The sequence below is a fragment of the Podarcis muralis genome, chromosome 12 (genome assembly GCF_964188315.1).
Source record: "Podarcis muralis chromosome 12, rPodMur119.hap1.1, whole genome shotgun sequence".
Taxonomy (NCBI): Eukaryota; Metazoa; Chordata; class Lepidosauria; order Squamata; family Lacertidae; genus Podarcis; species Podarcis muralis.
This window is the reverse complement of record NC_135666.1, coordinates 62344808-62368561: the sequence shown is the minus strand read 5'-3', so window position 1 is coordinate 62368561 and position 23754 is coordinate 62344808. Positions and strand designations below refer to the sequence as shown.

The 23754-nt window shown below is 47.7% G+C and overlaps 1 protein-coding gene across 2 annotated transcripts; it reads left to right on the top strand.

The window, feature by feature from the left end:
- The first annotated feature begins 12130 nt into the window (after positions 1 to 12130).
- Positions 12131 to 22408, top strand: LOC114607248 (endosome-associated-trafficking regulator 1-like). Of its 2 annotated transcripts, XM_028750263.2 has the most exons (8): positions 12131 to 12288; positions 13224 to 13387; positions 13960 to 14331; positions 15703 to 15776; positions 16554 to 16665; positions 17396 to 17458; positions 18319 to 18458; positions 21211 to 22408. In XM_028750263.2, the coding sequence occupies exons 1-8, from the start codon at positions 12213 to 12215 to the stop codon at positions 21302 to 21304; spliced, it is 1095 nt and encodes a 364-aa protein (XP_028606096.2). In that variant the 5' UTR covers positions 12131 to 12212; the 3' UTR covers positions 21305 to 22408. The 2 variants fall into 2 exon arrangements, with proteins under 2 accessions (XP_028606096.2, XP_028606098.2); XM_028750265.2 differs by lacking the exon at positions 18319 to 18458.
- Positions 22409 to 23754: the final 1346 nt, after the last annotated feature.

Here is a 23754-nt window from a genome sequence, read left to right as displayed (position 1 = left end):
GTTCAAAAGCCAGAAAGCTTGTGCCTCATTCCTGCTATATATCATGCCATTAATTTCCTGTCGATTGACAAATATGCTACGAGTGTTTACTAGTGGTCCTCCCCTAATCATCATGTTCATTCAGCACTTCCTGGCAGGCCAGACATCTGCCCTTGGGTCAGCTAAACTCCGCCATGCAAGACGCAGCTAAAGGAGGATAAAAATAGTAGTACCACTTTGGGAAAATGGTTAGAAGAGGGAAGGGGGAAGCCAGTCACTAGCTTAACCTCCTAAAGAATACCTCGGTTGTCGAACATAATCCATTCCGAAAGACTGTTTGACTTCCAAAACGTATGACAACCGAGGCACTATTGCTGGTCGGCAAAATCCATTGAAAAAATGGAGAAATGCGCCTTGAAAGCCATTCAACTTCTGAGGCACGTTCGAAAACGGAAGCATTCACTTCCGGGTTGTCGGCATTTGAAAGCTGAAGTGTTCGACTTCTGAAGCATTTGACAACTGAGGTTCCACTGTAAAGTGCTTAAGTTGAAGACTCTGCAGAAAATCAAAGGTGCAAAAATCAAAGGACGGCAAATATTGATTTTAAATTGCAAACATAGAGCTGTTTTACACTTGGTGCTTCATTCAATAAAAACAAAGTGTGAAGGCAAAATGTGGGTAAAGGTAAAAAGTCGAATTTCACTGTGTGGTGTGGCACTCATCTCCCTTCACGTCGAGGGAGCCGGCGTCATTCACAGACAGCTTCCCAGGTCATGTGGCCAGCAGAACTAAACTGCTACAGGAATACAGAGGGATGTGATGGAAACCAGAGCACACAGAAATGCCGTTGACCTTCCCACTGCAGCCGTACCTATTTATCTACTTGCACTGGTGTGCTTTCGAACTGCTAGGTTGACAGGAGCTGGGGCAGAGCAACGGGAGCTCACCCTGTCACGCAGATTCGAACCACCGACCTTCTGATCAGCAAGATGCTCAGTGGTTTAGACCACAGCACAACCTGTATCCCTGAAAAATGTGGAGCACACACTGGGGCTCTCATTCAGCCACCTCCAATGTCTGCTGCATGTTTAAAGACTGTGCCCACTCTTCATGTTTTCCACATTTGCTGCTGGGTACCATGGCCAGACATGGACATAATGCTGGAATTCTGGAAGCTAAGACCCAGATGGGGGACACAGGGCTCACTAGCAGTACATGTGAAAAAGATCTAGGAGTCTTAGTGGACTACAAGCTGAACATGAGTCCACAATGTGAAGCAGCAGCAAAAAAGGCTAATGCTCTCCTAGGCTGCATCAACAGAAGTCTAGTGTCCAGATCAAGGGAAGTCATAGTTCCACTCTATTCTGCATTTGTCAGACCACACCTGGAGTCCTGTGTCTGATTCTGGGCACCACAATTTAAGAAGGGTGTTGACAAGGTGGAACGTTTGCAGAGGAGGGCAACCAAGATGATCAAGCAAACCAAGCCTTATGAGGAACAGTTGAAGGAGATGGGTATGTTTAGCCTGGAAAAGAGGAGACTGAGAGGAGATATGATCAGGGCTGTAGCTAGGGGGTGGTGAGGTGGGCCCCTGCCAAGGGTGCAGGCGAGGGTGGGTGCAAAATCAGCTTTAAAATATGTCCATAAATAAAAATATTGATTGCCTCATAAGAAAAGGTTTCTAATAGAGGGTGAATTGAAGAAAAGGCAGAAAGAAGAGCTAATTTGTAAGTGGCACAATCTGGACAATTCTGCCGGGGTGCAAGATCACCTAGCTATGGCTCTGGATATGATAGCCATTTTCAGATAGGGCTGTCACATGGAAGAGCAAACAAGCTTGTTTTCTCCTTCTTGTTTTCCAGGAATGAGTGCCACCATTTTGTTGAGAGTCAGAGTTTGCAGCTGCAAGGGATGGTAAGGGAATTGCTATCTTATTAATAGGTGTTCTGCCTGTGTGGTATTATTTGCAGCCAGTGTCCTTCTACTATGCTGAGCAATCAATTTGAAAGGGAATCCCCAGTGGTAGGATATGCCTTTGTCATGAAGTACAGTAACTCACAACTTTAATTTGTGTGCATTCAGCTTTATGCAGTTGGGGAATTAAGGGGGGGGGGGACATTAGCAATCCTAATTTGTTTTGACTACACACGATTTTGGCTTTAGACACGATCCCCAAAACGTAGCCCCCATGCGCACTGAGAGTTGCCTGTACTGGAGTGAAGGGATGAAGCAAGGAATGTCTCTGAAGCAGGTCCATGCTGATGTCTTGGAAGATTGAGATGATATTATTTCCACTAGTTAGGTCTTTGATATTTTGCAGAGCTTTATATATGGTGTCTCATGGGAGCCAGGGTGTTGCAGTGGTTAGTGTGTTGGACTACGACCCATGAGACTAGGGTTCAAATCCTCAACTGGCCACAGAGCTCACTGGGTGGCCTTGGGCCAGTCACTGCCTCACCGCCTGACCTACCACCCAGGGTTGTTGTGAGGATAAAAAATGGGCAGTGGAGAACCATGTCTCCCACCTTGAGCTCTTTGAAGGAAAGGTGGGATATAAATGTAACATAACATAACGTAACGTAATGTATAAGTTCTCTTGAAAGTTGCGATGGTGTCTCTGGGTGAGACACCGTGTGGGGTGAGAGCGCCGTGTGGGGATCCTGTAGGATCTCTTGATGTGTGACAGGTTTAGCGTTATGCCTATGGGTAGGTTATTAAGCCACATTATAAGATTTGAGCTCTGACCCTTCCTGTTTTTCCTCCAGGCCACAGGAAGTTCTGCCCGCGGTCTCCACCAGCTGGTTCCTCAATCCTAAACTTGAGGTTCATTGCTGTCGTCTTTAGTTTGTCTATTTTATTTTGGTTGCGGAGGCCTAGTCCATGCACAGTATGATTGGTATGTGGAATGTCTGAATTTAGCTGACAGCATTTTGATTTAGGACCCCAGCAATTCAAGGGATATAGCCCAGTTTCTGTAGATTGGTTCACGTCAGGCTTCCACGCTCACCTATTGATTGTTCACCACCTATTTCACCGTGACACTGAGGCAAACCAAGACAGGCCTCTGAATTTTAACTTGACAGCAGGGTCCTGTTCACTGACATGGCTGACAAAAATACCTTTGTGCATATGGCAGCTTCCTCTCTTTCTGGTCTGGTCTAGGAAGAGCTGCAGTAAGTCGTCCTTGGACTGGACCCCAAAGGAGTGGATGGACAACCACACATACACGAGAGTCAGCTCAGGCTCAAATATGAGGGGCAAACCAAATGCTTGGATCCTTTGCAGTCAGTACCCCTGTGGCTTCTGTTTATCCTGTTCCTGACTGCCATGTCCTTCTTCTGGAGCATAAATGTGCACTAACTTTGAAAGCTGCATGGAGACACGGTCGGATCAAGAGCTTGGTGCTGTAGGAGGCCTCAAATATTTCTGCTTAGGGTTGCTTGTAACTAATGCATAACAAAGGGAAAAGGATGCCTTTGGAACTTGTTACTGCAAACAAATTCTTGGCATAAGAATTCTTGCAAGGTTGGCTAAAGCCGATAGGATGTAATGCCTCATTCTTTAGAAATGGCAAGGCTAAATTCCATCTCTACTGTGTGCTTAAACAGAATGAAAAGTCCTATAATACAGGCTTTCCTGCGAAGAATTGCCTAAGCAGGGAGATCCTCAGCTCCTCTGCTAGGTTTTTTGCCTGTTCCTCTCAAGCAAAATTGCTTTTCAAAAAAGTGATCTTTAACAGATCTTCGCAACCCTGAAATAATCTGTAATGCAGGAATAACAACTAAAGAATCCCTAGCAGATGGTCATCCAAGCTCTATTTATAAACTTCCAGAGAAGCAGAGTCCACCACCCTTCCAGGGAGTCCCTTCCACTGTCAAACAGCTCTTACCCTCAGAACGTTCTTCCTGATGTTGAGTTGGAATTTCCTTTCTTGTGACTGGAATCCATTGGTATGGGTCCTACCTGACAGGGAGCCAGTCAGCCAGAAATCCACAGAGTATGTAAAGTTAACTCTTTAGTAACAGAAACCAGGCCAGCTCAGGGGAGCCAGGCCTAATGAGCACAGCAACCCTTCTCATAGGTCTTGCCTCTATTAGGCAGTTGTGGAGGCTGAAGGTCCCCACCTTCCACAGCTGCCAAAATTCCCTCTGCCACCAGGTCCTTTCCAAGCAATCTGAGACTATGCCAGCACACCTGTCTCTGCTCCTCCCTCTTCATCCCTCTTCTCATCTTGGGAGACCAGCAGGGAGGGGAACTGGTCACAGGGTTCTTCACCAGTCTGACTCATCTCTGCCTCTTGGCCTCTCTCCTCTCTTGCTTCAGTTTCTGATACTGACTCTGGACTTCTCTCTGCAACAGACACTTCCTGCTCACTAAGACCTGTTACCTCTTCAGCTTCTGCCAACTCCTCTTCTCAGTCTTTTTTTTTTTAATAATTTTTATTAATTTTCCAAACATGTAATAAAAACAAACAATAAAACAGAACAAAACATACAAACAAATAAACATGTATAATTTCATAAACTTATTTTCCTTCACCTTACTTCCCGGACTTCCCCATACCTCCCTTTTTCTGCATCCTTATTTTTACCTTTTCACAGCAACTCTCCATTTAATTAATTGACTCATCTTCATTATAATTTCCTTAGACTTATGATTTACAACTGCAGTTCTCTGTTTCTTAACCCCATAACATCTCAGCACTCCTCAATGTTACAACAATTTTTAAGATATATTTTAAATTTCTTCCATTCTTCTTCCACTGTCTCACTCCCCTGGTCACGGATTCTGCCGGTCATCTCCGCCATTCCCATGTAGTCAATCACCTTCGCTTGCCATTCTTCCAGAGTGGGTAACTGCTGCGTCTTCCAATACTTTGCCAGAAGAATTCTTGCCGCTGTAGTAGCATACATAAAAAAAGTTCTGTCCTTCCTTGGCACCAATTGGCCCACCATGCCCAGGAGAAAAGCCTCTGGTTTTTCAAGAAATGTCCATTTAAGGACCTTTTTGATTTCATTATAGATCATTTCCCTCCTCTTCTCAGTCTTCTCCCTCTTTTCGCCCATCGTGGTCCCACCACCAATGTGCAAGCTCTAAGCCTTCTTCCCTTGGGAATTCCCCAAAGGGTGCCTCCCACCATTCCTCTGTGTCCAGCAAGTCTTCATGCAACGCCCTGGGAGATGCAAGCCTGGCCTCCGGGGGTGGGGGGCGGGCTGTGCAAGCTTTCCTGCTTGGATTGTAACTTCAGTAAAGAGAGGCTCAGCCAGCTACCTTCTCAGATGCCCAATGCAAGAAACATGAATGCCATCTAGGAAAAATGGCCTCTTCTGGCATCATTGCTGCCTTTCATGCTGGGGCCCATTTGGATACTCTTCCCTAGTGAGAAGTGGGCAAGTTTGCTCTGCTCGCATCCACATCAGTCAGGGCAACATTATTGTCAGGCTTCCATGCTCACCTCCCAAACTAGGAGTGCCCTCTTTTTCCAGGACACACCCTCTTTTTCAGGGGTAAAATTTGATACAAATTGCACTTATTTGCTTTGAATGGCTGTCATAGCATCCTCTTCTTTGCTCTTCAAAATATGGCAACCTTATTTCGCTTGTGAAACGGATATTCTTTTCTAGGCCACAAAATTATTTGTCCTTAATCCTGATTAGAGAAGAATGACCGCTTATGCTCATGGACAAAGCATAAATTTAAAGCTTCTGGCTTCTGTGAAAGACTCCTGGGAACTGTAGTTTGACTATTAGAGCTAACTACAGTTCCCTTGAGCAAACTACAGTTGCAGGGAGTCTTTGGCAGCCATGTGCTTTAAATAAATGGTGCATATGCAACCTCTGTCTACATCTGGGATGGGAAAAACCTGATGCTGCTGGACTCTGGTCCTCATCTCCTTTGCCATTGGCCATGTGGGTTGGAGGCGATGGCTGTCCATCCCTGCTCTATGTGGTTATTTTGCAGACTGTCCCAGGCTGGAGGTCTTTGAGGACAGAATCATTGGCCAGATAAAACTTGTATTTTTCTTTTTGTATGGAAGTAGGGAGAAGGCAATAATCAATGAGGATGATACTCATCTGTGCGCCCACTACTAACCTGTTTATTTATTTATTTTATATTATTTATTGCATTTGTATACTGCGCTTCGTCTGAAGATCTCAGGCCGGTTCCCAGCATAAAAATACGGAATACAACCACAAAGCAGACCCCGGCGCGGCTGGTTTCTGAGTCACGTCTTTTATTTCCTGACTGCTCGCTGTGTTTCCAGCGGGCCCTGAGAGAGTCCCGCCCTCGCTCTGCCAGGCTCCTCTTTCCCCTCGGTCGGGGCCACCTGGGGGCCAACCTCAAGCTCCGCGGACCGCGCCCTCATTGGGCCGCACCGGCCACGTGGCGCTCATTGGCCAGCCGGCATGAGGCGGGGCGCGCTCGATCCGTTGCCGGGCAGCCGAGCGGCCCTCTTCCGCGACGTGGCTGCGCTGGGAGCGTCCCTCCGCCTTCCCGGGCTCTGGGGCGAGTCGGAGCGTCGCCGGGAAGAGCGCGGCCAGGCGAGGGGGTCACGGCCCCGGTTGCCCCGGAAGTGCTCCGTAGGGGCCTCGTGCAGCGAGAGGAGCTCCTAGAAGGGTCCCACCCGACCCCCCTGCCAGGCAGGCAGAGGCGGCGCCCCCTGCGGCGGGGGTCCAACCTGCAGCCTCGGGTTTCCCTGAGGGTTGCGCTGCAGCTGCTTCCAGTCAGTGAGGGGGAAAGGCAGGCTCAGAGTAATGAATAAGAAATAAGAAGAATGTTTTTATTTAAACCTCGCCCAGCAGACTGGCTTCCACCACCACTCAGGGTGGCTTCCAGCAAAATAATAAAATGCCAAGCATTAAAAACTTCCCTGAAAGTCGTGTGGTTCTTTATCTCCTTGACACCTGCTGGGAGGGCGCCACCACCGAGAAGCCTGGTTCCCTTCAGTAAAGTGGTACCTCGGGTTAAGAACTTAATTCGTTCTGGAGGTCCGTTCTTAACCTGAAACTGTTCTTAACCTGAGGTACCACTGTAGCTAATGGGGCCTCCTGCTGCCGCCGCACGATTTCTGTTCTCATCCTGAAGCAAAGTTCTTAACCCGAGGTACTATTTCTGCGTTAGCAGAGTCTGTAACCTGAAGCGTACGTAACCTGAGGTACCACTGTACACTGAATGGACTTATCTTAATAATAATAATATATTATTATATAATATCTGAAGGCAGCCCTGTTTAGGGAAGCTTTTAATATATTTTAAAAATAAATTTTATTAAGTTTTCCATCGTAATAACACAAACCACAAAGCAAAATGATACATGGAAGCTTTTAATATTTGATGAATTATTATATTTTAATATTTTGCTGGAAGCTGCCCAGAGTGGCTGGGGAAACCCAGCCAGTTGGCGGGGTATAAATAATAAATTATTATCTTTTATTTTCTAATTTTAGTGCATGTGTGTGTGTATACACACACACATAAGGAAGGTGGGTTCTCCACTGCTGCTGGTCATAATGTCAAGATGCAGCAGATGGCAGTACTGTACAAGGAAAACTCAAGCTGTGTAGCATGTTACAGTACATGGCTTGATATTCACAGGGGTTAAAGAGTGATGATGCCCCAAGCACCTGTGGTGTTACCCCGTGTGTTGATCTTGCAACAGTGTGTAGTATTCTAAAAGTATAAATACCAATTTTAACGTACCACGTGACTTTCACCTATTTGAAATGTCCCTTTAGATCTGTTCTACACCTTAGTCGCTTTCAAAGGGCCTGTCAAGATGTACCAAGGATGATGAGAAAATCCTTAAATAAGAGACACGGGGAAATGATTAATGGACTTCAATGTCTGTACACTAATGCGCAAAGCATGGGAAATAAACAAGATGAGCTTGAGCTCCTGGTACAGCAAACTAAATATGACATAATAGGAATCACTGAAACCTGGTGGGATAAATCCCACGATTGGAATGTAATAATGGAGGGATACAATCTATTTCAAAGGAACAGACCAGACAAGAAAGGAGGAGGAGTGGCGTTATATGTCAGGGATGTGTATACCTGTGAAGAGATCCAAGATTTAGAACCTCAAAGCCAAAGTGAGAGCATTTGGGTCAAAATTAAGGGAGAGAAGAATAACAGTGACCTCATTGTGGGAGTTTACTATAGATCCCCAAGCCAAACGGAGGACATAGATGATGCCTTCCTGGAACAGATGGCCAAGCATGCAAAAGGAAGGGAGATAGTAGTAATGGGGGACTTCAATTACCCGGATATTTGTTGGATGTCAAACTCAGCCAAGAGCATAAGGTCAAACAGATTCCTCACTGCCCTTGCAGACAACTTCATTGTCCAGAAAGTGGGAGAAGCAACAAGAGGAACAGCCATTTTAGATCTGGTCCTAACCAATGTTGATGACCTGGTTAGTGGGGTAGAAGTGGAAGGATCATTAGGCGCGAGTGATCATGCTCTTCTGAAGTTTACTATACAGCGGAAAGGAGCAGCCAAGCATACTAGGACTCAATTTCTCGACTTTAAGAAAGCCGACTTCATAAAGCTTAGGGAAGTGCTGGGTGAGATCCCATGGACAGTAATACTAAAAGGAAAGGGAGTTCAAGATGGCTGGGAGTTTGTTAAGAGGGAGATAGTAAAAGCACAACTTCAGGCAATACCAATGAGACGGAAACATGGAAGGTGCCTAAAGAAGCCAGGGTGGCTATCTAAAGAACTTTTAACTGAGTTAAGATTAAAAAAGGATGTGTACAAAAAATGGAAAAGGGGGGAAACCACCAAAGAGGAATTCAAACAAATAGCCAGCACGTGTAGACACAAAGTCAGAAAAGCTAAAGCACAAAATGAACTCAGGCTTGCTAGAGAGGTTAAAAGCAACAAAAAAGGCTTTTATGGGTATGTTCGTAGCAAAAGGAAGAACAAAGAAACCACGGGGTCACTCAGAGGAGAAGATGGTGAAATGCAAACAGGGGACACAGAAAGGGCTGAACTCCTGAATGCCTTCTTTGCCTCAGTCTTCTCCGATAAAGAAAACAATGCCCGACCTGAAGAATTTGGAGGAAATGATTCAGCAGAGGAAACACAGCCCAGAATAACTAAGGAGATAGTACAAGAATACTTGGCTAGTCTAGATGTATTCAAGTCTCCAGGGCCAGATGAACTGCATCCAAGAGTATTAAAAGAACTGGCAGATGTGATTTCAGAACCACTGGCAGTCATCTTTGAGAATTCCTGGAGAACAGGCGAAGTCCCGGCAGACTGGAGGAGGGCAAATGTTGTCCCTATTTTCAAAAAGGGGAAAAGAGAGGACCCAAATAATTACCGCCCAGTCAGTCTGACATCAATACCAGGGAAGATTCTGGAGCAGATCATTAAGCAAACAGTCTGTGAGCACCTAGAAAGGAATGCTGTGATCACCAATAGTCAGCATGGATTTCTGAAAAATAAGTCATGTCAGACTAACCTGATCTCGTTTTTTGACAGAATTACAAGCCTGGTAGATGAAGGGAACGCAGTGGATGTAGTCTACCTTGATTTCAGCAAGGCATTTGACAAGGTGCCCCATGATATTCTTGTAAAGAAGCTGGTAAAATGCGGTCTTGACTATGCTACCACTCAGTGGATTTGTAACTGGCTGACTGACCGAACCCAAAGGGTGCTCATCAATGGTTCCTCTTCATCCTGGAGAAGAGTGACTAGTGGGGTGCCACAGGGTTCTGTCTTGGGCCCGGTCTTATTCAACATCTTTATCAACGACTTGGATGATGGACTCAAGGGCATCCTGATCAAATTTGCAGATGACACCAAACTGGGAGGGGTGGCTAACACCCCAGAGGACAGGATCACACTTCAAAACGACCTTGACAGATTAGAGAACTGGGCCAAAACAAACAAGATGAATTTTAACAGGGAGAAATGTAAAGTATTGCACTTGGGCAAAAAAAATGAGAGGCACAAATACAAGATGGGTGACACCTGGCTTGAGAGCAGTACATGTGAAAAGGATCTAGGAGTCTTGGTTGACCACAAACTTGACATGAGCCAACAGTGTGACGCGGCAGCTAAAAAAGCCAATGCAATTCTGGGCCTCATCAATAGGAGTATAGCATCTAGATCAAGGGAAGTAATAGTGCCACTGTATTCTGCTCTGGTCAGACCTCACCTGGAGTACTGTGTCCAGTTCTGGGCACCACAGTTCAAGAAGGACACTGACAAACTGGAACGTGTCCAGAGGAGGGCAACCAAAATGGTCAAAGGCCTGGAAATGATGCCTTATGAGGAACGGCTAAGGGAGCTGGGCATGTTTAGCCTGGAGAAGAGGAGGTTAAGGGGTGATATGATAGCCATGTTCAAATATATAAAAGGATGTCACATAGAGGAGGGAGAAAGGCTGTTTTCTGCTGCTCCAGAGAAGCGGACACGGAGCAATGGATCCAAACTACAAGAAAGAAGATTCCACCTAAACATTAGGAAGAACTTCCTGACAGTAAGAGCTGTTCGACAGTGGAATTTGCTGCCAAGGAGTGTGGTGGAGTCTCCGTCTTTGGAGGTCTTTAAGCAGAGGCTTGACAACCATATGTCAGGAGTGCTCTGATGGTGTTTCCTGCTTGGCAGGGGGTTGGACTCGATGGCCCTTGTGGTCTCTTCCAACTCTATGATTCTATGATTCTATGATTCTATGATTCTATGAGCTTCACCTCATTAGGGCTTCTGTGGTTCTGGACATTTCCTAGTGGACGATTTTGACTGGTGCCGTGCGATGGCGGTATGGAGATTTGAAAACTACCTTTCTGTGAAGATGCACACAGGGGCACAAAAGTCCTCGTATTCGAAGGCGGACCACGGTGGCATTCTAAAGGCCAGTGTGTGACATAGGAAGAAATTGGATTTTGTTTCTTTAAAGCAGCGTTCTGGAGTTTGGTACTTGGGCAAGCATATGGGCATAAAGAGGACTCCTGAACTACGATTCCAAACCATTGGCAGCGTTTTGAAATAAGCCCATGTAAAGGCGCATTTGCAGATTTATAAACCTCTTCGCAACAAAGTCACTGAAGCAGTGTTCGATAAAATAGAATACGGGAGGTTACAGGTAAAACTCAGAAAATTAGAAAATCGTGGAAAAGTTCAATTATTTCAGTAATTCAACTTAAAAGGTGAAACTAATATAGACTCATGACATGCAAATATAGACTCATGACATGCAAAGCGAGATATGTCAAACCTTTATTTGTTATTGTGATGATCATTGCGTACAGCTGATGAAAACCCCAAATTAACAATCTCAGAAAATTAGAGTATTAAATGAAATCAGCAAAACAAGGACTGCAAATAGAGCAATATTGGACCTCTGAGAAGTAGAAGCATGCATATGTACTCAGTACTTGGTTTGGGCCCCTTTTGCATCAATTACTGCCTCAATGCGGTGTGGCATGGATGCTATCAGCCTGTGGCACTGCTGAGGTGTTATGGAAGACCAGGATGCTTCAATAGCAGCCTTCAGCTCTTCTGCATTGCTTGGTCTCATGTCTCTCTTGGCAATGCCCCATAGATTCTCTATGGGGTTCAGGTCAGGCGGGTTTGCTGGCCAATCAAGCACAGTAATCCCATGGGCACTGAACCAGGTTTTGATACTTATGGCAGTGTGGGCAGGTCCTGCTGGAAAATGAAGTCAGCATCCCCATAATGCTCATCTGCAGAAGGAAGCATGAAGTGCTCCAAAATCTGGTAGGCGGCTGCGTTGACCCTGGACTTAATGAAGCACAGTGGACCAACACCAGCTGATGACAGGGCTCCCCAGATCAACACAGACTGTGGAAACTTCACACTGGACTTCAAGCATTCTTCCTCCAGACTCTGGGTCCTTGGTTTCCAAATGAGATGCAAAAGCTGCTCTCATCAGAAAAGAGATTTGATCCTGTTTCCGCTGCTCCGGGGCTGGACTAGGGGCCCCGGGGCCCCTTCCAGCTCCACGCGCCCTTTCCCGGAGGATGCAGCACCTTCTCCCCCTCGCTTGCCGGGCTTGAAAGCCCCTTGCTTCCGCAGTCCTTCCTGCTGCACTGAACAAACTACAGTTCCCAGGAGCGGGGCGGGTCGTGCTTGACGCGCGTCCTCGAGAGAAAGTGCCGAAGGAGAGCCGGAAGTTGTGGCCCGCGCGTGCGACTCTGCCCTTTCTTGGCTCTCCCTCCCGCCTGGAAGGGGCGGGCGGGGCTCCCTCGGCGCGGCTCCATGGCGGGGCCCGGCCGCCCTCCCGCCGCGGGCGAAGCCTCCTTCGGGCGCCAGCAGCCCCGGGCGGGCCCCGCTGGTAGGACTCTGAGCATGGGCAGAGCGCCTTGGGCGGGACTCCGGGAGGGAAGAGGGTCAGAAGGAGAGCGCGGAGGGCGGTGCTCCTGAGCGCGTGCAGAGCGCCTCCCTTGCAAGCGGCTCAGGAGTGGCTGCCTGGAGCGCTGCCTCGGCAAGAACAAGGAGGGTCTTTGCTGTAAAAAGCGCTTGAGAGGAAAGTGGCAGCCGAGGCTGCTGCGAGAGAGGAGGAGGAGGAGGAGGAGGAGGAAGTCCCCTCTGGGACTAGTCCTTTGCTTTTGACTGCTTTTGTATTCCCAGGGAGTTAAAGGGGGCATTATTTTCATTATTAACTAATTAAATTAGTACAGCGCCCTTCTTCCAAAACCCCAGGGCGGTTCTCCCCACTGAATCCCCACAACAGCAGCCCTTGAGGTAGGTGAGGCTCCCCAGCCCATGCCCCTTGGGGACTCCAGGCCCGAGCCTGAAGCTCTGACTCATGGGTAGGCAACCTAAGGCCCAGGGGCCAGATCCGGCCCAATCGCCTTCTAAATCCGGCCCGCAGACAGTCCGGGAATCAGTGTGTTTTTACATGAGTAGAATGTGTGCTTTTATTTAAAATGCATCTCTGGGTTATTTGTGGGGCATAGGAATTCGTTCATCCCTCCCCCCAAAAAATAGTCCGGTCCCCCACAAGGTCTGAGGGACAGTGGACTGGCCCCTGCTCGAAAAGTTTGCTGACCCTTGCTCTAACTGCTAGGCGTCTCTCCTGTTTTTTCCAGGGGGAGCCATAAAAGTCGCCCTTATCATAGTCAAGGCAGGTGTGTGTTTGCAGCTGCAAGCAAAATGAGCATCCTGGGGGGGGGGGGCTGTGCATCCCCCCCCCCCAGTCCCAGATCTTCCCTCTTATTCCTTCCCCTGTTTGTAAGGCTTCCTTCCTTCCTTGGCTTCCTCCTCCAGTTGGATCTTCCATTGCACCTGAGGAGGAAGAGGCCAACCCCTTCTCCTTCAAGGAGTTTGTGCGGAGCAAGAACCAGTATTTGGCAGCCCCTGTCCTGGAGGAAGCAAAGGGGCTGAGCGGCGTTGCCCTGGCCTCCTCGGGGTCAAACACCAGCAGCCCCAAGGTAAGGCCTGGGGGGCAAAGCGGGCGATGGGGGGCACCAGGAATCAAGGGGGCAAGTGGCTGAGTCCCCCCCCCCCAGGAACCTCCCACACCTCCCCGCACTCACGGGCCTCCCTCTTTCCTGTGCCACAGGTGGGAAGAGTAGTGGCTCTGCAGAGAGAAGGCTACTGGCGGAGGAAAGGGGGGCCGGGAGGAGAGACCTGCACCAGGGGGCTGCGCGGTGAGAGGGGGGCGCTGCTGTCCTGCATGGCTCCTCCTTTCCCCCCTCCTCCTCCAGCGGTGGGAAAGCTGTGCCTGTGCTACCTGCACCCCCTCAGGCTCAGGCAGGCCCTTACAGCCCCCTCTGGGAGGCAAAGGCAGGGGAGAGGGGAGAGTGACACACACACACACACACACACACACACACACACGGTGTTTGGGAGCTGCAGCGGAGCCGCTTCTCTCTGGGCTGCTCTTAAGCAACTACAGTCAGGTATCCATGGGTTTCTTTTCCTGAGTGATGGGCTGTGTTTTTGAAGTATCCCAAGGCTCTTCCTTAGGCTGAGAACAGATTTCCCCCCTTTGACATTTTAGGATTCCTCCAGGTTCTCACTCCTCCTGGACGACAGCACCTCGTCCCCTGGGTCTTTGGATGTGGCCTTCCACAAGCTGTTTCCCCCGAACCCAATGGCAACTAACTCCTCGCTGGAGGATGAAGACGAGGACAGCGAATGGAGCAGCACCTACCAGCCATCAGCCATTGAAGAGGCCCACCTGGGCAGGATGCCCAGCACCTCCTTGGACAGCACCCATGACTCTCTCTGCTGCAATCCCTCTGACCTGTCTGAGCTCCAGAGGTTTACTCCGTGGAAGCTGGGGGCCAAGGAGGACCAGAGCTTGCCTGTGGATGGAGCTGCCGGGGGGGACAGCTTTTATCTGCCTCCTTGCCAGCCGACTTACGAAGAAGTGAGGAAGATGGGAATCTGAATTGTAGGCTGCTTGGGTCTCTTCCTAATGCTCCTCCTTCCATCTGAATAGCGAGTCCACGTCTCCTGAATGAGCTGGGAGGCCAGGATTGCTCCCTGGCAAATGGGTCTGCTTCGAGGTTCTCAAGTCCCAGGCTGGGCAAGGGAAGGAAGTGTTCTGTAGCCCTTCTTAATTCCTGCCACCCAATTTATCCCCCCCCCCCCCCGCCTCCCGTTGGAGGCAGTAATGCTTCTGAGCTCTTGCTCCAGTCCTGTTTTGGGGCTTCTCGTTGCGGCATCTTGGTTGGCCACTGTGAGGACAGGAGGCGGGACCAGATGGGCTCCCTTTGGGCCAATCCAGCTTAGCTCTCCATATGAACATTTAGTGCAGGCATAGGCAAACTCGACCCTCCAGATGTTTTGGGACTACAACTCCTATCACCCCTAGCTAACAGGACCAGTGGTCAGGGATGATGGGACTTGTAGTCTCAAAACATCTGGAGGGCTGAGTTTGCCTATGCCTGGTTTAGTGGGATAGCAGGAGCCTCCCTGCCCAGGGGCAGTCTACCCCGGAATGCCAGCTGGTGGGAGCACAGCTGAAGAGTTGCTGTTGCACTCAGGCCCCGCTTGTGGGCTTTCTATTGGGGCCTCTGTGTAGGCTGGACCATATGGGCCCCCAGGGGCCTGTGTTCACCTCAGGCTTTTCGGGAGGAGCAGTATCCCCCACCCATTAATTTTTTGTTTTATTTTATTCATATGCCTCTTGAATGTAACAAATCTTATGAGTAGCTTACAATAAACATTAAAATTATTAACAAGACTGTTGTAAACTAGTATTTAAAAACATCAGAAGGTTATTATAATTAACAGTGAGAGTTGTTCCGCTCCCCACTTCCCCCAAATCACACACACTTTTGAAACTCGCCCCAGGGACTGCTCAAAGGCTACTTGGAGGCCCTGTACTAGTGTGGGTCCCAGCCAGGAACCTGGTTGTGGAGAGATGGGGTTTTGGTGTCTTAAAGTAGGCTTGCCATACATCAGGAAAATCCCTGATATGTCTTGGTTTGTTTGAAATATGGCTACCCTAAAGGCACCTTCAACATCCTGACTTCATACTGGCCCTCTGGGCTCCATGAACTCTGGATTCTTCCTCGGTTCCTTTTTTCTCCTAATAATTCAAAATCCCTTTAATTTTGCAGACAGAGCAAACAGAGTCAAACCTGGGTCCTTGACCAAAAATTTAGATATTCATGTTTTTCTTTATCCCAAAATACACATTGTCTTAATCCAGTGTCATCCAAACAACTTTGCTACTGATATACGAGGCAAACATTTGTTCAATTAGGTATTTCTTTTGCTCTTCCTTTTGCAGTTAAAAGAAGAAAATTCCAAGTTTAGGAGTAAGATCAACCATCTTCAAGCAGTTTCTGAGAGTCAGGCAGAGAGGTACACATACTGTGTTTCTCGCAAAAAAATTCCTCCAACTTAGCTAAATAACAAGCCCTTTAAAAAAAACAAAAACCAAACCTCGAAAAGTATTTTTGTTATGACTTCAACAGTGAATCAGTCACTTGGATTCATTGATTAAGAATGCCTTTAAGTCATCTTAAAACGTGTTCCCAATCAATTGAGCAGCACACGTAGTATTATTTTTAATATAAGTCCTTAATATTTGCACCTGCAATTTTTTTGAATCTCTTGAAGAGTCATTTTCTCTTGCCTTGAATGGGCCTGCGGGGGGAGAGTCATCTCTTCTGAGATGATGGCTTTCACACTTGCAAAGTATTGCTATGCTCTTGCAAATTTATACTAATTGAATTGGTCCTTTATCAGCTAAGGTGACTACTAAAATGGCCAATCCCACTGGGAGGCAGTGAGATTGGGGGGGGGGGGCGCTAAGAGGCAAGGAGGAGGCAGCAAATCTGTTTTGTTTAAAAGCTTCAATTGTTAAATTTGCTTTAAATAGTTTTAATTTGATTTTGAATGAAGGTGCAATAAATTGTTACTGTTTTGAACATTTTTTGTGCTGTTACCTTAGTGCGCTGTGCAAACCACTATTCTGAATGATCCTGTTTATAGGGTAGGGGGCACTGAGGGGGGAGGAATATATGGAAGCAAGGAGGTGGTGGCCCCCAAAAGTTTGGGAATTGCTGAGCTAGGGAGCCCCCCCCCCCACACACAAAGGCAATGCTTGATTCCCTGCTGTTGCCTTTTGTAAACTAGAATCAAGCAGCTGGAAAGGACCCTGGAGGAGAGTCGGCGGAAAGAGGAGAAGGAGACGCGGGACTTGGAGGCGATGGTGCAGCAGGTGGAGGAGAACCTTGAGCTGATGGCGGTGAGTCTGGCCTGCCATGGGAGGAAGACCATGGCCCTCCCAGCCCTGGGATGGCTCTGTAATGGGCACTCTTCCCTGTGTCTTGACTGCTGAATAATACACCTGGTTTGTAGGGGACAGTGGTCTCTGTTATCCTCAATTTGTTTCTGAGATCTCAGATGGAAGCAGATCTCTCTACCTGCCCCCCTCGCTTGACCCATCTCTTGGTGGTGGTGGGGCAATGGGCAGCTCCTCCCAGCAGCTTGTGGAGAGGCTGCCGGCCCCAAAGACCCTCCACAGGCCACCCCCGAATCAGCCTTACTTCCTGCCCTCTTGAGGGCTTCTGCCAGCCTGGACGGTGTCCTTGAGAGAAGACTGCCTTCTGAGGGCCTGGAGAAGGATGCCAACTGCACAAAAGGTCAACTTTATCTCAGCTGCTCTGCACTCTTTCCTCTGGCCCTGCGTGTGGCCCCTGGAAAGCTGTGCGAAATGGGAATGTGATCCATCTGTAATGGAAGCTGACTCACAACAGCGAGCAGGTGGGGGGATTCTGCTCCTAGACTCTGTTGGGACGCTGCTCTCTTCCCCCCCCCCCCCCCCCGTGGAAAGCCCACAAGGAGGGCATGTGGCTCTGGGCGGCTGGTCATGAGAGGCCTACTGCCTCTGACTGATAGCGGGACCTCAGGGTCTCCCCGCTCCCCTCCTTTATTCTTCCGGCTCCAGTGACCAGCCCTGCTCTTCTCTATTCCAGAAACGGGCCATGAAGGCTGAAACCAGCACTGTGAAGCTGAAGCAGCACAACAGCCTCCTCCAGGTACGGCCTGGGGGCCTCCTCCGTTGGGTCTCCCTTTCTTCTCAGTCCTTTTTAGAAGCCAGACATTTGTGTTTCTGAGCACCGGCTAAGGCAAAGCTGAGGAGGGTGGAGAGTTAAACTGGGGGACTCTCTCGCAAGAGGCCATGAGGGTCACCCACCTGGAGGGCTCCAAAAGAGGATTAGACCGATTCAGGGAGGAGGGGAGGACGAAGCTGGCTCCTAGCCAGGATGGCAGAGGCAGCTTCTGAATCCCAGTTGCTGGAAAGGGCGAGAGGGGAAAGCTGGCTCTTGCTTGCGGGTTTCCCATCATGAGCATTTGGTGGCCCCTGTGAGAACAGGATGTGGAACCAGACAGGCCCCTGGCCTGACCCAGCCCCCAGGCGCTTCTCCTGTTCTGGTTATGAGGCTGAGGAGACGTTGCAGGTTGAAGGCGAGACACGGCTGAACTCCTTTGCCAGGAAACTTGCCCAGACCACGTCTTGTGTGTGTGGCTAGCTACACACCATAAATTCAAAGCACCTGGCTTCTCCCAAAGAATCCTGGGAAACGTAGGTTAAGGGTGCTGGGGGTTATAGTTCTTTGGGGTTAACTACAGTTCCCAGGATCCTTTGGGGGAAGCCAAGGGCTTTATACACGTTTTGGCAGAAAAAGCAGGGTGAAAAATGCTTAAAAAAAAAAAAAAAAACCAAACCCTGCTTAGCAGACTTGCATTGTTTGCAGCAACGTTATCAACTAATCTTGCTTGCTGGCATCTCCAGGATCCTTTGAGCTAGCTCCTCTGTGCTTTTTATCCACATGTCTCTGTAGCTGGGGGTGGTGAGCCACTGATGTATCCCCCCCTCCTGTTTTTTACCTTAAAGGTTCAGGTGGAGAACTACAGGTTAGAAAATGAAGCCTTGAAATCTAGCCACTCGGCTAACCTGGCCATAGTGCAGCAAAATGCCAGTGCTGCCTTGCAGAATCTCCGCGCCGTCATCACAAAGTCCCAACCATCCATCAGGTACATTTCAACATCCGGCATCTGTAGATTAAAATCTACATGAACCCCAGTCAACTTGCACCTCAACGAGAGATGGATGAGCCATCTTGTGTGATGTAAACAAATGAGTTAAATGACGCAGTCCAGGCCTTGAGTTAGCACATCACACACACACACACACACACACACACACCCCGGTCTGGGTGCTCTGAGATAAGGTGCCAGGCAACATAGCAACATCAGCGGTCAGTGGTATGACTTTCAGAGACATTCGCCCTCATTGTTTCAGGAATGAGAAGACAAGGATAAGAGTCTCTAGGGCATTGCTTCTGTCTTCTCCTTGTCCGGGCCTGTTTGACTGAGTCTGTGAGGATGGGTTTTACTCAGTAGCATTAGCTAGCATAGAATCATAGAATTGGAAGGGACCCTGAGGATCATCTAGTCCAACCCTCTGCAGTGCAGGAGTATGCAGCTGTCCCATGCAGGGAGGGAACCTGCAACTTTGGCATTATCAGCACCATGTGTTAGCAGATCTCTCTGTCCACATGTATCTTTAATTCAGAGACCTAAAGAACTATATAGTACCATACTGGCCCAAATATAAGCCATACCCATAAATAAGCTGCACCTTTAAAATTTAGGGGGGGGGGGGAGGAAAAAAAGACAATACCCAAATATAAGCCGCTCCCTTAAAATTGGGTTACAGGCTGAAAATTGCTGTGGTTGGTAGAATTGTAACTCTGAGCCAATTTAAGCCTTCGATCTTGCAAGCCAGCAAAAGTTACCAAACAATCACTGAAATCGCTATTCAGTTGCTACAATTCCGCATGCACTCACACCTGTAAATGGCAAATGTAGAATAAAATCCTGTGGGTTAATTGCACAACAGTCTCAAGCTTGCAAATCGGCAATAATAATAAAAATTGTTCCATTTTACCATATGTCTGTTTCAGCAGTGATATTGTAAAAGCCAACTTTTGTAAGGTAACGAATTTAAGCCACACTTTAACTTTTCACAGTTGGAATTTGGAAAAAAAAAGTGTGGCTTATATTCGGGCCAATACAGTAGTCAGTAGTGTTTAGATATGTGACATTTTAGTGTATCTTTCATCTTTGTTGGAAGCCGCCCACCCAGAGTGGCTGGGGAAACCCAGCCAGATGGGCGGGGTACAAATAATAAATTATTATTATTATTATTATTATTATTATTATTATTATTATTATTATTATTCGTCTTGCGTGTGGAGACAAGAAACACTTGGTTCCTCTGAACTGTGTGGGAGAGGAGTTTTCCCCATAGCCGAGGCATCTCTGAAGATTCTGCTGGGTCTCCACAAACTCTGCTGATCCAACAAACAGCGAGAGATGTGATGAACTCCAGCCGACTTCCACAAGCCCCCAACAAGCCGCTTCCTTTAAGACCCTGAAACTTCAAAGCAGCAGCCATGTGTTAAAAAGGGGAACAGGGTAGAAACTTAGGAAGCTGCCTTCTACAGAGTCAGAACCATTGGTCCATCTAACTTCGTATTGTCTACACTGACTGGCAGCAGCTCTCCAGGGTTTTAGGCAGGAGGTCTCCCGCAGATTCCATTGGAAATGGAACCCAGGACCTTCTGCGTGTGGAGCTGCAACCCTTCCCCTGAAAACGAAGTATGGTTTCAGTCCTCAGCCCTTGCCATCAAGACAAACTTGGGAGGGCTGTAGCTCATTGGGCAGAGGGCTAGTTTTGCAGGCAGACTCTCCCAAGTTCTGCCTCTGGCATTTTATGGCCTCCTGTGTGAAATCCCGCAGAGCCACAGATGTTCAGTGTGGACAAGTCCGACTTGGGTGGAAACAGAGGGAGCCCAGCATTTTAAGTCCTGTTTGTGTCACTAGGGGAATATTGTTTTTTTTTAATGATATGTCTGCAACCGGTATGACATGCCAAAGCCTTGTAAGTACTTGCCCAGCTTTGAGGAGGAGGCGGGGGGGGCTGGGACCCTGGCAGAGCCCCCCCCCCCCAAAGCCCTGCACTTCCCTTACCATTCAGGATGGGAGTTACCTGTATCTGTAATCGAAAGAGATGGAAGTAATAGTTTGGGCTTCTCTTGAATTGTGTGCTAGGAATGCAGCTCAGTCTCTGCTCCACTTTATCCAGGTTCCCAAAAGTTCACTCAGATGTCCATGTCTGCGTAGGCCAGCTTCTATTCTGAGCCAAATGCTTTCATGGCCTCCTTGAAAACCTGCCAAGGGTGCAGTTGGGGATAAGGGAGTTGCCAGTAAGCCCACTTATTGCTGTGCCAGGTTCAGTAACTTAGGCCCAGGGTGCCTCAGGGAGCCCCTGAACTCTTATATCCCAGACCCTTATACCCCAGCTTGATCACCAAGATCATCTGCAGGAGGGCTGTTGGGCGTTCCGTAGTTGGTGAGGTTCATTTGACAGCAACAAGAAACTGAGCCTTTACTGTCATTGGTCCAGTCCTGTGGTACTCTCTGCCACTGGAGATTCAGCAAGCCAACTTTTTCGATGCCAACTTTTAAACGCCTGCTGAAAACATTTTTGTTCTGCTAGGCCTCCATGGACAATTTAGAATGCCTCCTTCTACAATGGTTAACGGATGTCTGTCTGGTTTTGTATTGTATGGTTTTATGTTTTTATTGCTGTAAACTGCTTTGATATATATCCTTATGATACAGTGGTCATACAAATATTTTTATAAATAAGTAATTCCTGGCCTAAGCAGTCACTCATCCCCCCCCCTTTCTTTCTAACAACCTCCTGCTTTCATTCCAGGCAGCTGCTCTCTGGCGCGAAAGAGCTGCAGGTGGTGGCTGAACTGCTGAAGTCACTGGACAAAATCTCCGAGATACCACAAGGGTCTTCCTAAACATTGTGGCACAGGACCTAAGGACTTAAGCAAAGGCTTAATTGGGAATTGGAGTTTGAAAGGGGGTGGAGGAAGCCCTTTTCCTGCCCAGGGGCTACAAGACCTTGTGAAGGATCATCATCGGTGGGGGCAAAGCCACCTGTGTGTCTACACACCTGTGCCCAACACCTCCAGATGCTTTTGATGCTGAGACACATCTTCTTCCTCACTGGTCTCTGCCATCACTCTCCAGTTCCTCACTGGGTGCACCTCCTGGCTTCTCTCTCATACCTTTGCACCTGCTTTTTCAGCTCTTGCCTCCCCCCTGCCCCCCCCCCCATGGGCTTCTCTTGTGACTGCAGTCTGCTTGCCTTTGTCACTGAATGCATCCTTATGTGTTTCTGGCTTCTAGTTAGAGATGACTGCTCGGTAAAGACCCAGCATGAAAACTCTAAAACCTTTTAGAAATTCTGTACAGGCGGCTCCCCGTTTACACGGGGGTAACGTTCTGGTCCCCTGCGCGCATAAGTGAAATGTGCAAAAATGGGGGGCACCCTGCTGCGACTTCAGCTTGCAAGGAGCTCTTTCCCAGACCCTAAAGAGGACGCCCTCTGGGCTCCAGGGAGTCTTTGTCGGCTGGAGGTGCATTGGGGTTTTGTAGAGGCTCTTCAGGTCTCTCCCCCATTGGGTTTTTGGTGCTACGCATATGCACAGTTGTGCATGAATTGAACACACTTAAATGGGGGGGGGGGTTCCTCTATTATAAAAATTACACCTTGCAGCATTTAAAGAAAATCCTTCCTGGCAGAAAGAGAAGCAAAGATAAAGTTATACAGCTTGTAAGCAATAGCTCAAAACATGACAATCACATGATCTGTTAAAATTGCAGGGGTTTAAAAGGCCTGGAAGAATTTTAAAAGATATATTTATATGGAAGATGCAGGGAAGGTGTCAGGCTTTGAATTTAAAGGAGCAATGCAAGGGAGTTCCATTATCACCTTTTTATATAGCAAAAGTTTTGGATTTAACAAACGCTTCTTGAATGCCTAATTCTGAAGCTTTCCTCCTATCCTTCTAGGATTAATATTAGCATTATTTTCAAAATAAAATCAATTTATAACTGCAGAGCACTCTTTTCTTTTCCTGTTTGGTTTTGCTATAATCACACACACCCTTTCACATCTTTCAGTTAGTAGGCAGGGTATATATACTCATAAGTGAATAAATTATGAGTGTAGATTCTAGCCCTTCCTGGAATATCTCCCCACCCAGGAGCAGAGATCCAGGAGCAGGCTGCAGTTGTTTCTCTTTGCCTTTTGGTTATATCCTCATTAATAGCTGCTGAAACCAGGGACACAAAAACCATGTAAAAAGAAAAAAAATTAAAATCAGAGATGAGGTCTTAAAATATCTCAATTGCCTGCATGAGTTTTGTCGAATAGGAAAGCTTTTAGCAGACTGAAATTTTAAAATGGAAGCTACCTATTGAATTGGGTCTGCAAGTCCTTAAAAGGTCTAGATTTAGGGAATTTAAAAAACCTTGCTCTTCAGCCGAAAGGTTCCTGTTATGAGGCTGTAATGGATCATTAACAGTAAAAAATAAAAAATGACCTGAAGAAAGGCATACTAGCCATTTGAAATGGTGCTCTTGTGCTCTAGTCATGTGCTTATGTTTATGTGGTTTTCCACATTTTGCCTCTTTGTCCCTTACAATTTTGTTGAAACTTTGGAAAGGTTTATCCAATGTGGGAGACGGGAAGCTGCCTATAATAAGGCACAGGATGTTGTACCAGCAGAGAGGAGGACTCAGTGCTCAACCTTTGCACATCAGAGAAAAGGTGGACTCTCCAACCAGGCAGATCAGTCACTAACAGGCTTTATGCTTTTTATTGCAAGGCTGAAATAATGTGCAGACATGGCGTAATAAAGTAAGCTTGCACTATTTGTAAGGTACCATGTGAAGCACCAGCCACTACATGAAATAGGATAAACCTTGCTTGCTTGGGATTCTCAATATTTGGTGGACCAGGATGCAAAACTGCTGGGCCATGTTCCGATTTCTGGATTTAATACTGGATTACTCTTGACGATTGGGTTTTGCTGTAAAAAAACACCATTGCAAAGTACGGAAAAAAAGGTCCACGAGGCCTGTTCTGGGGGTTTTCACCTTTCCAAGGCCATTTGCCTTTTTATCTGCCACTTTACCTCTCTCAAGCCACTTGTTTGCCTCCTTCTGGCAACTCCTGCAGCCTAGCTGGTGCCCTGAAGTGTAGGTGGGTTCCCACATGGCAAGACAGTGATAACAGCAAGAACCTTTATTGAACTACATAACTGGGAAACGAGCAAAGCAACTGCTTATATACATTCCTGAAAGCCTGGGCCACTCCCACCTTCAACGTGATTGGCTGTTTTAACTTCCAACCTGCGAATCACAACTCAAGAGTTCAAGGGCCAATGGCAGAGGCCCAAAT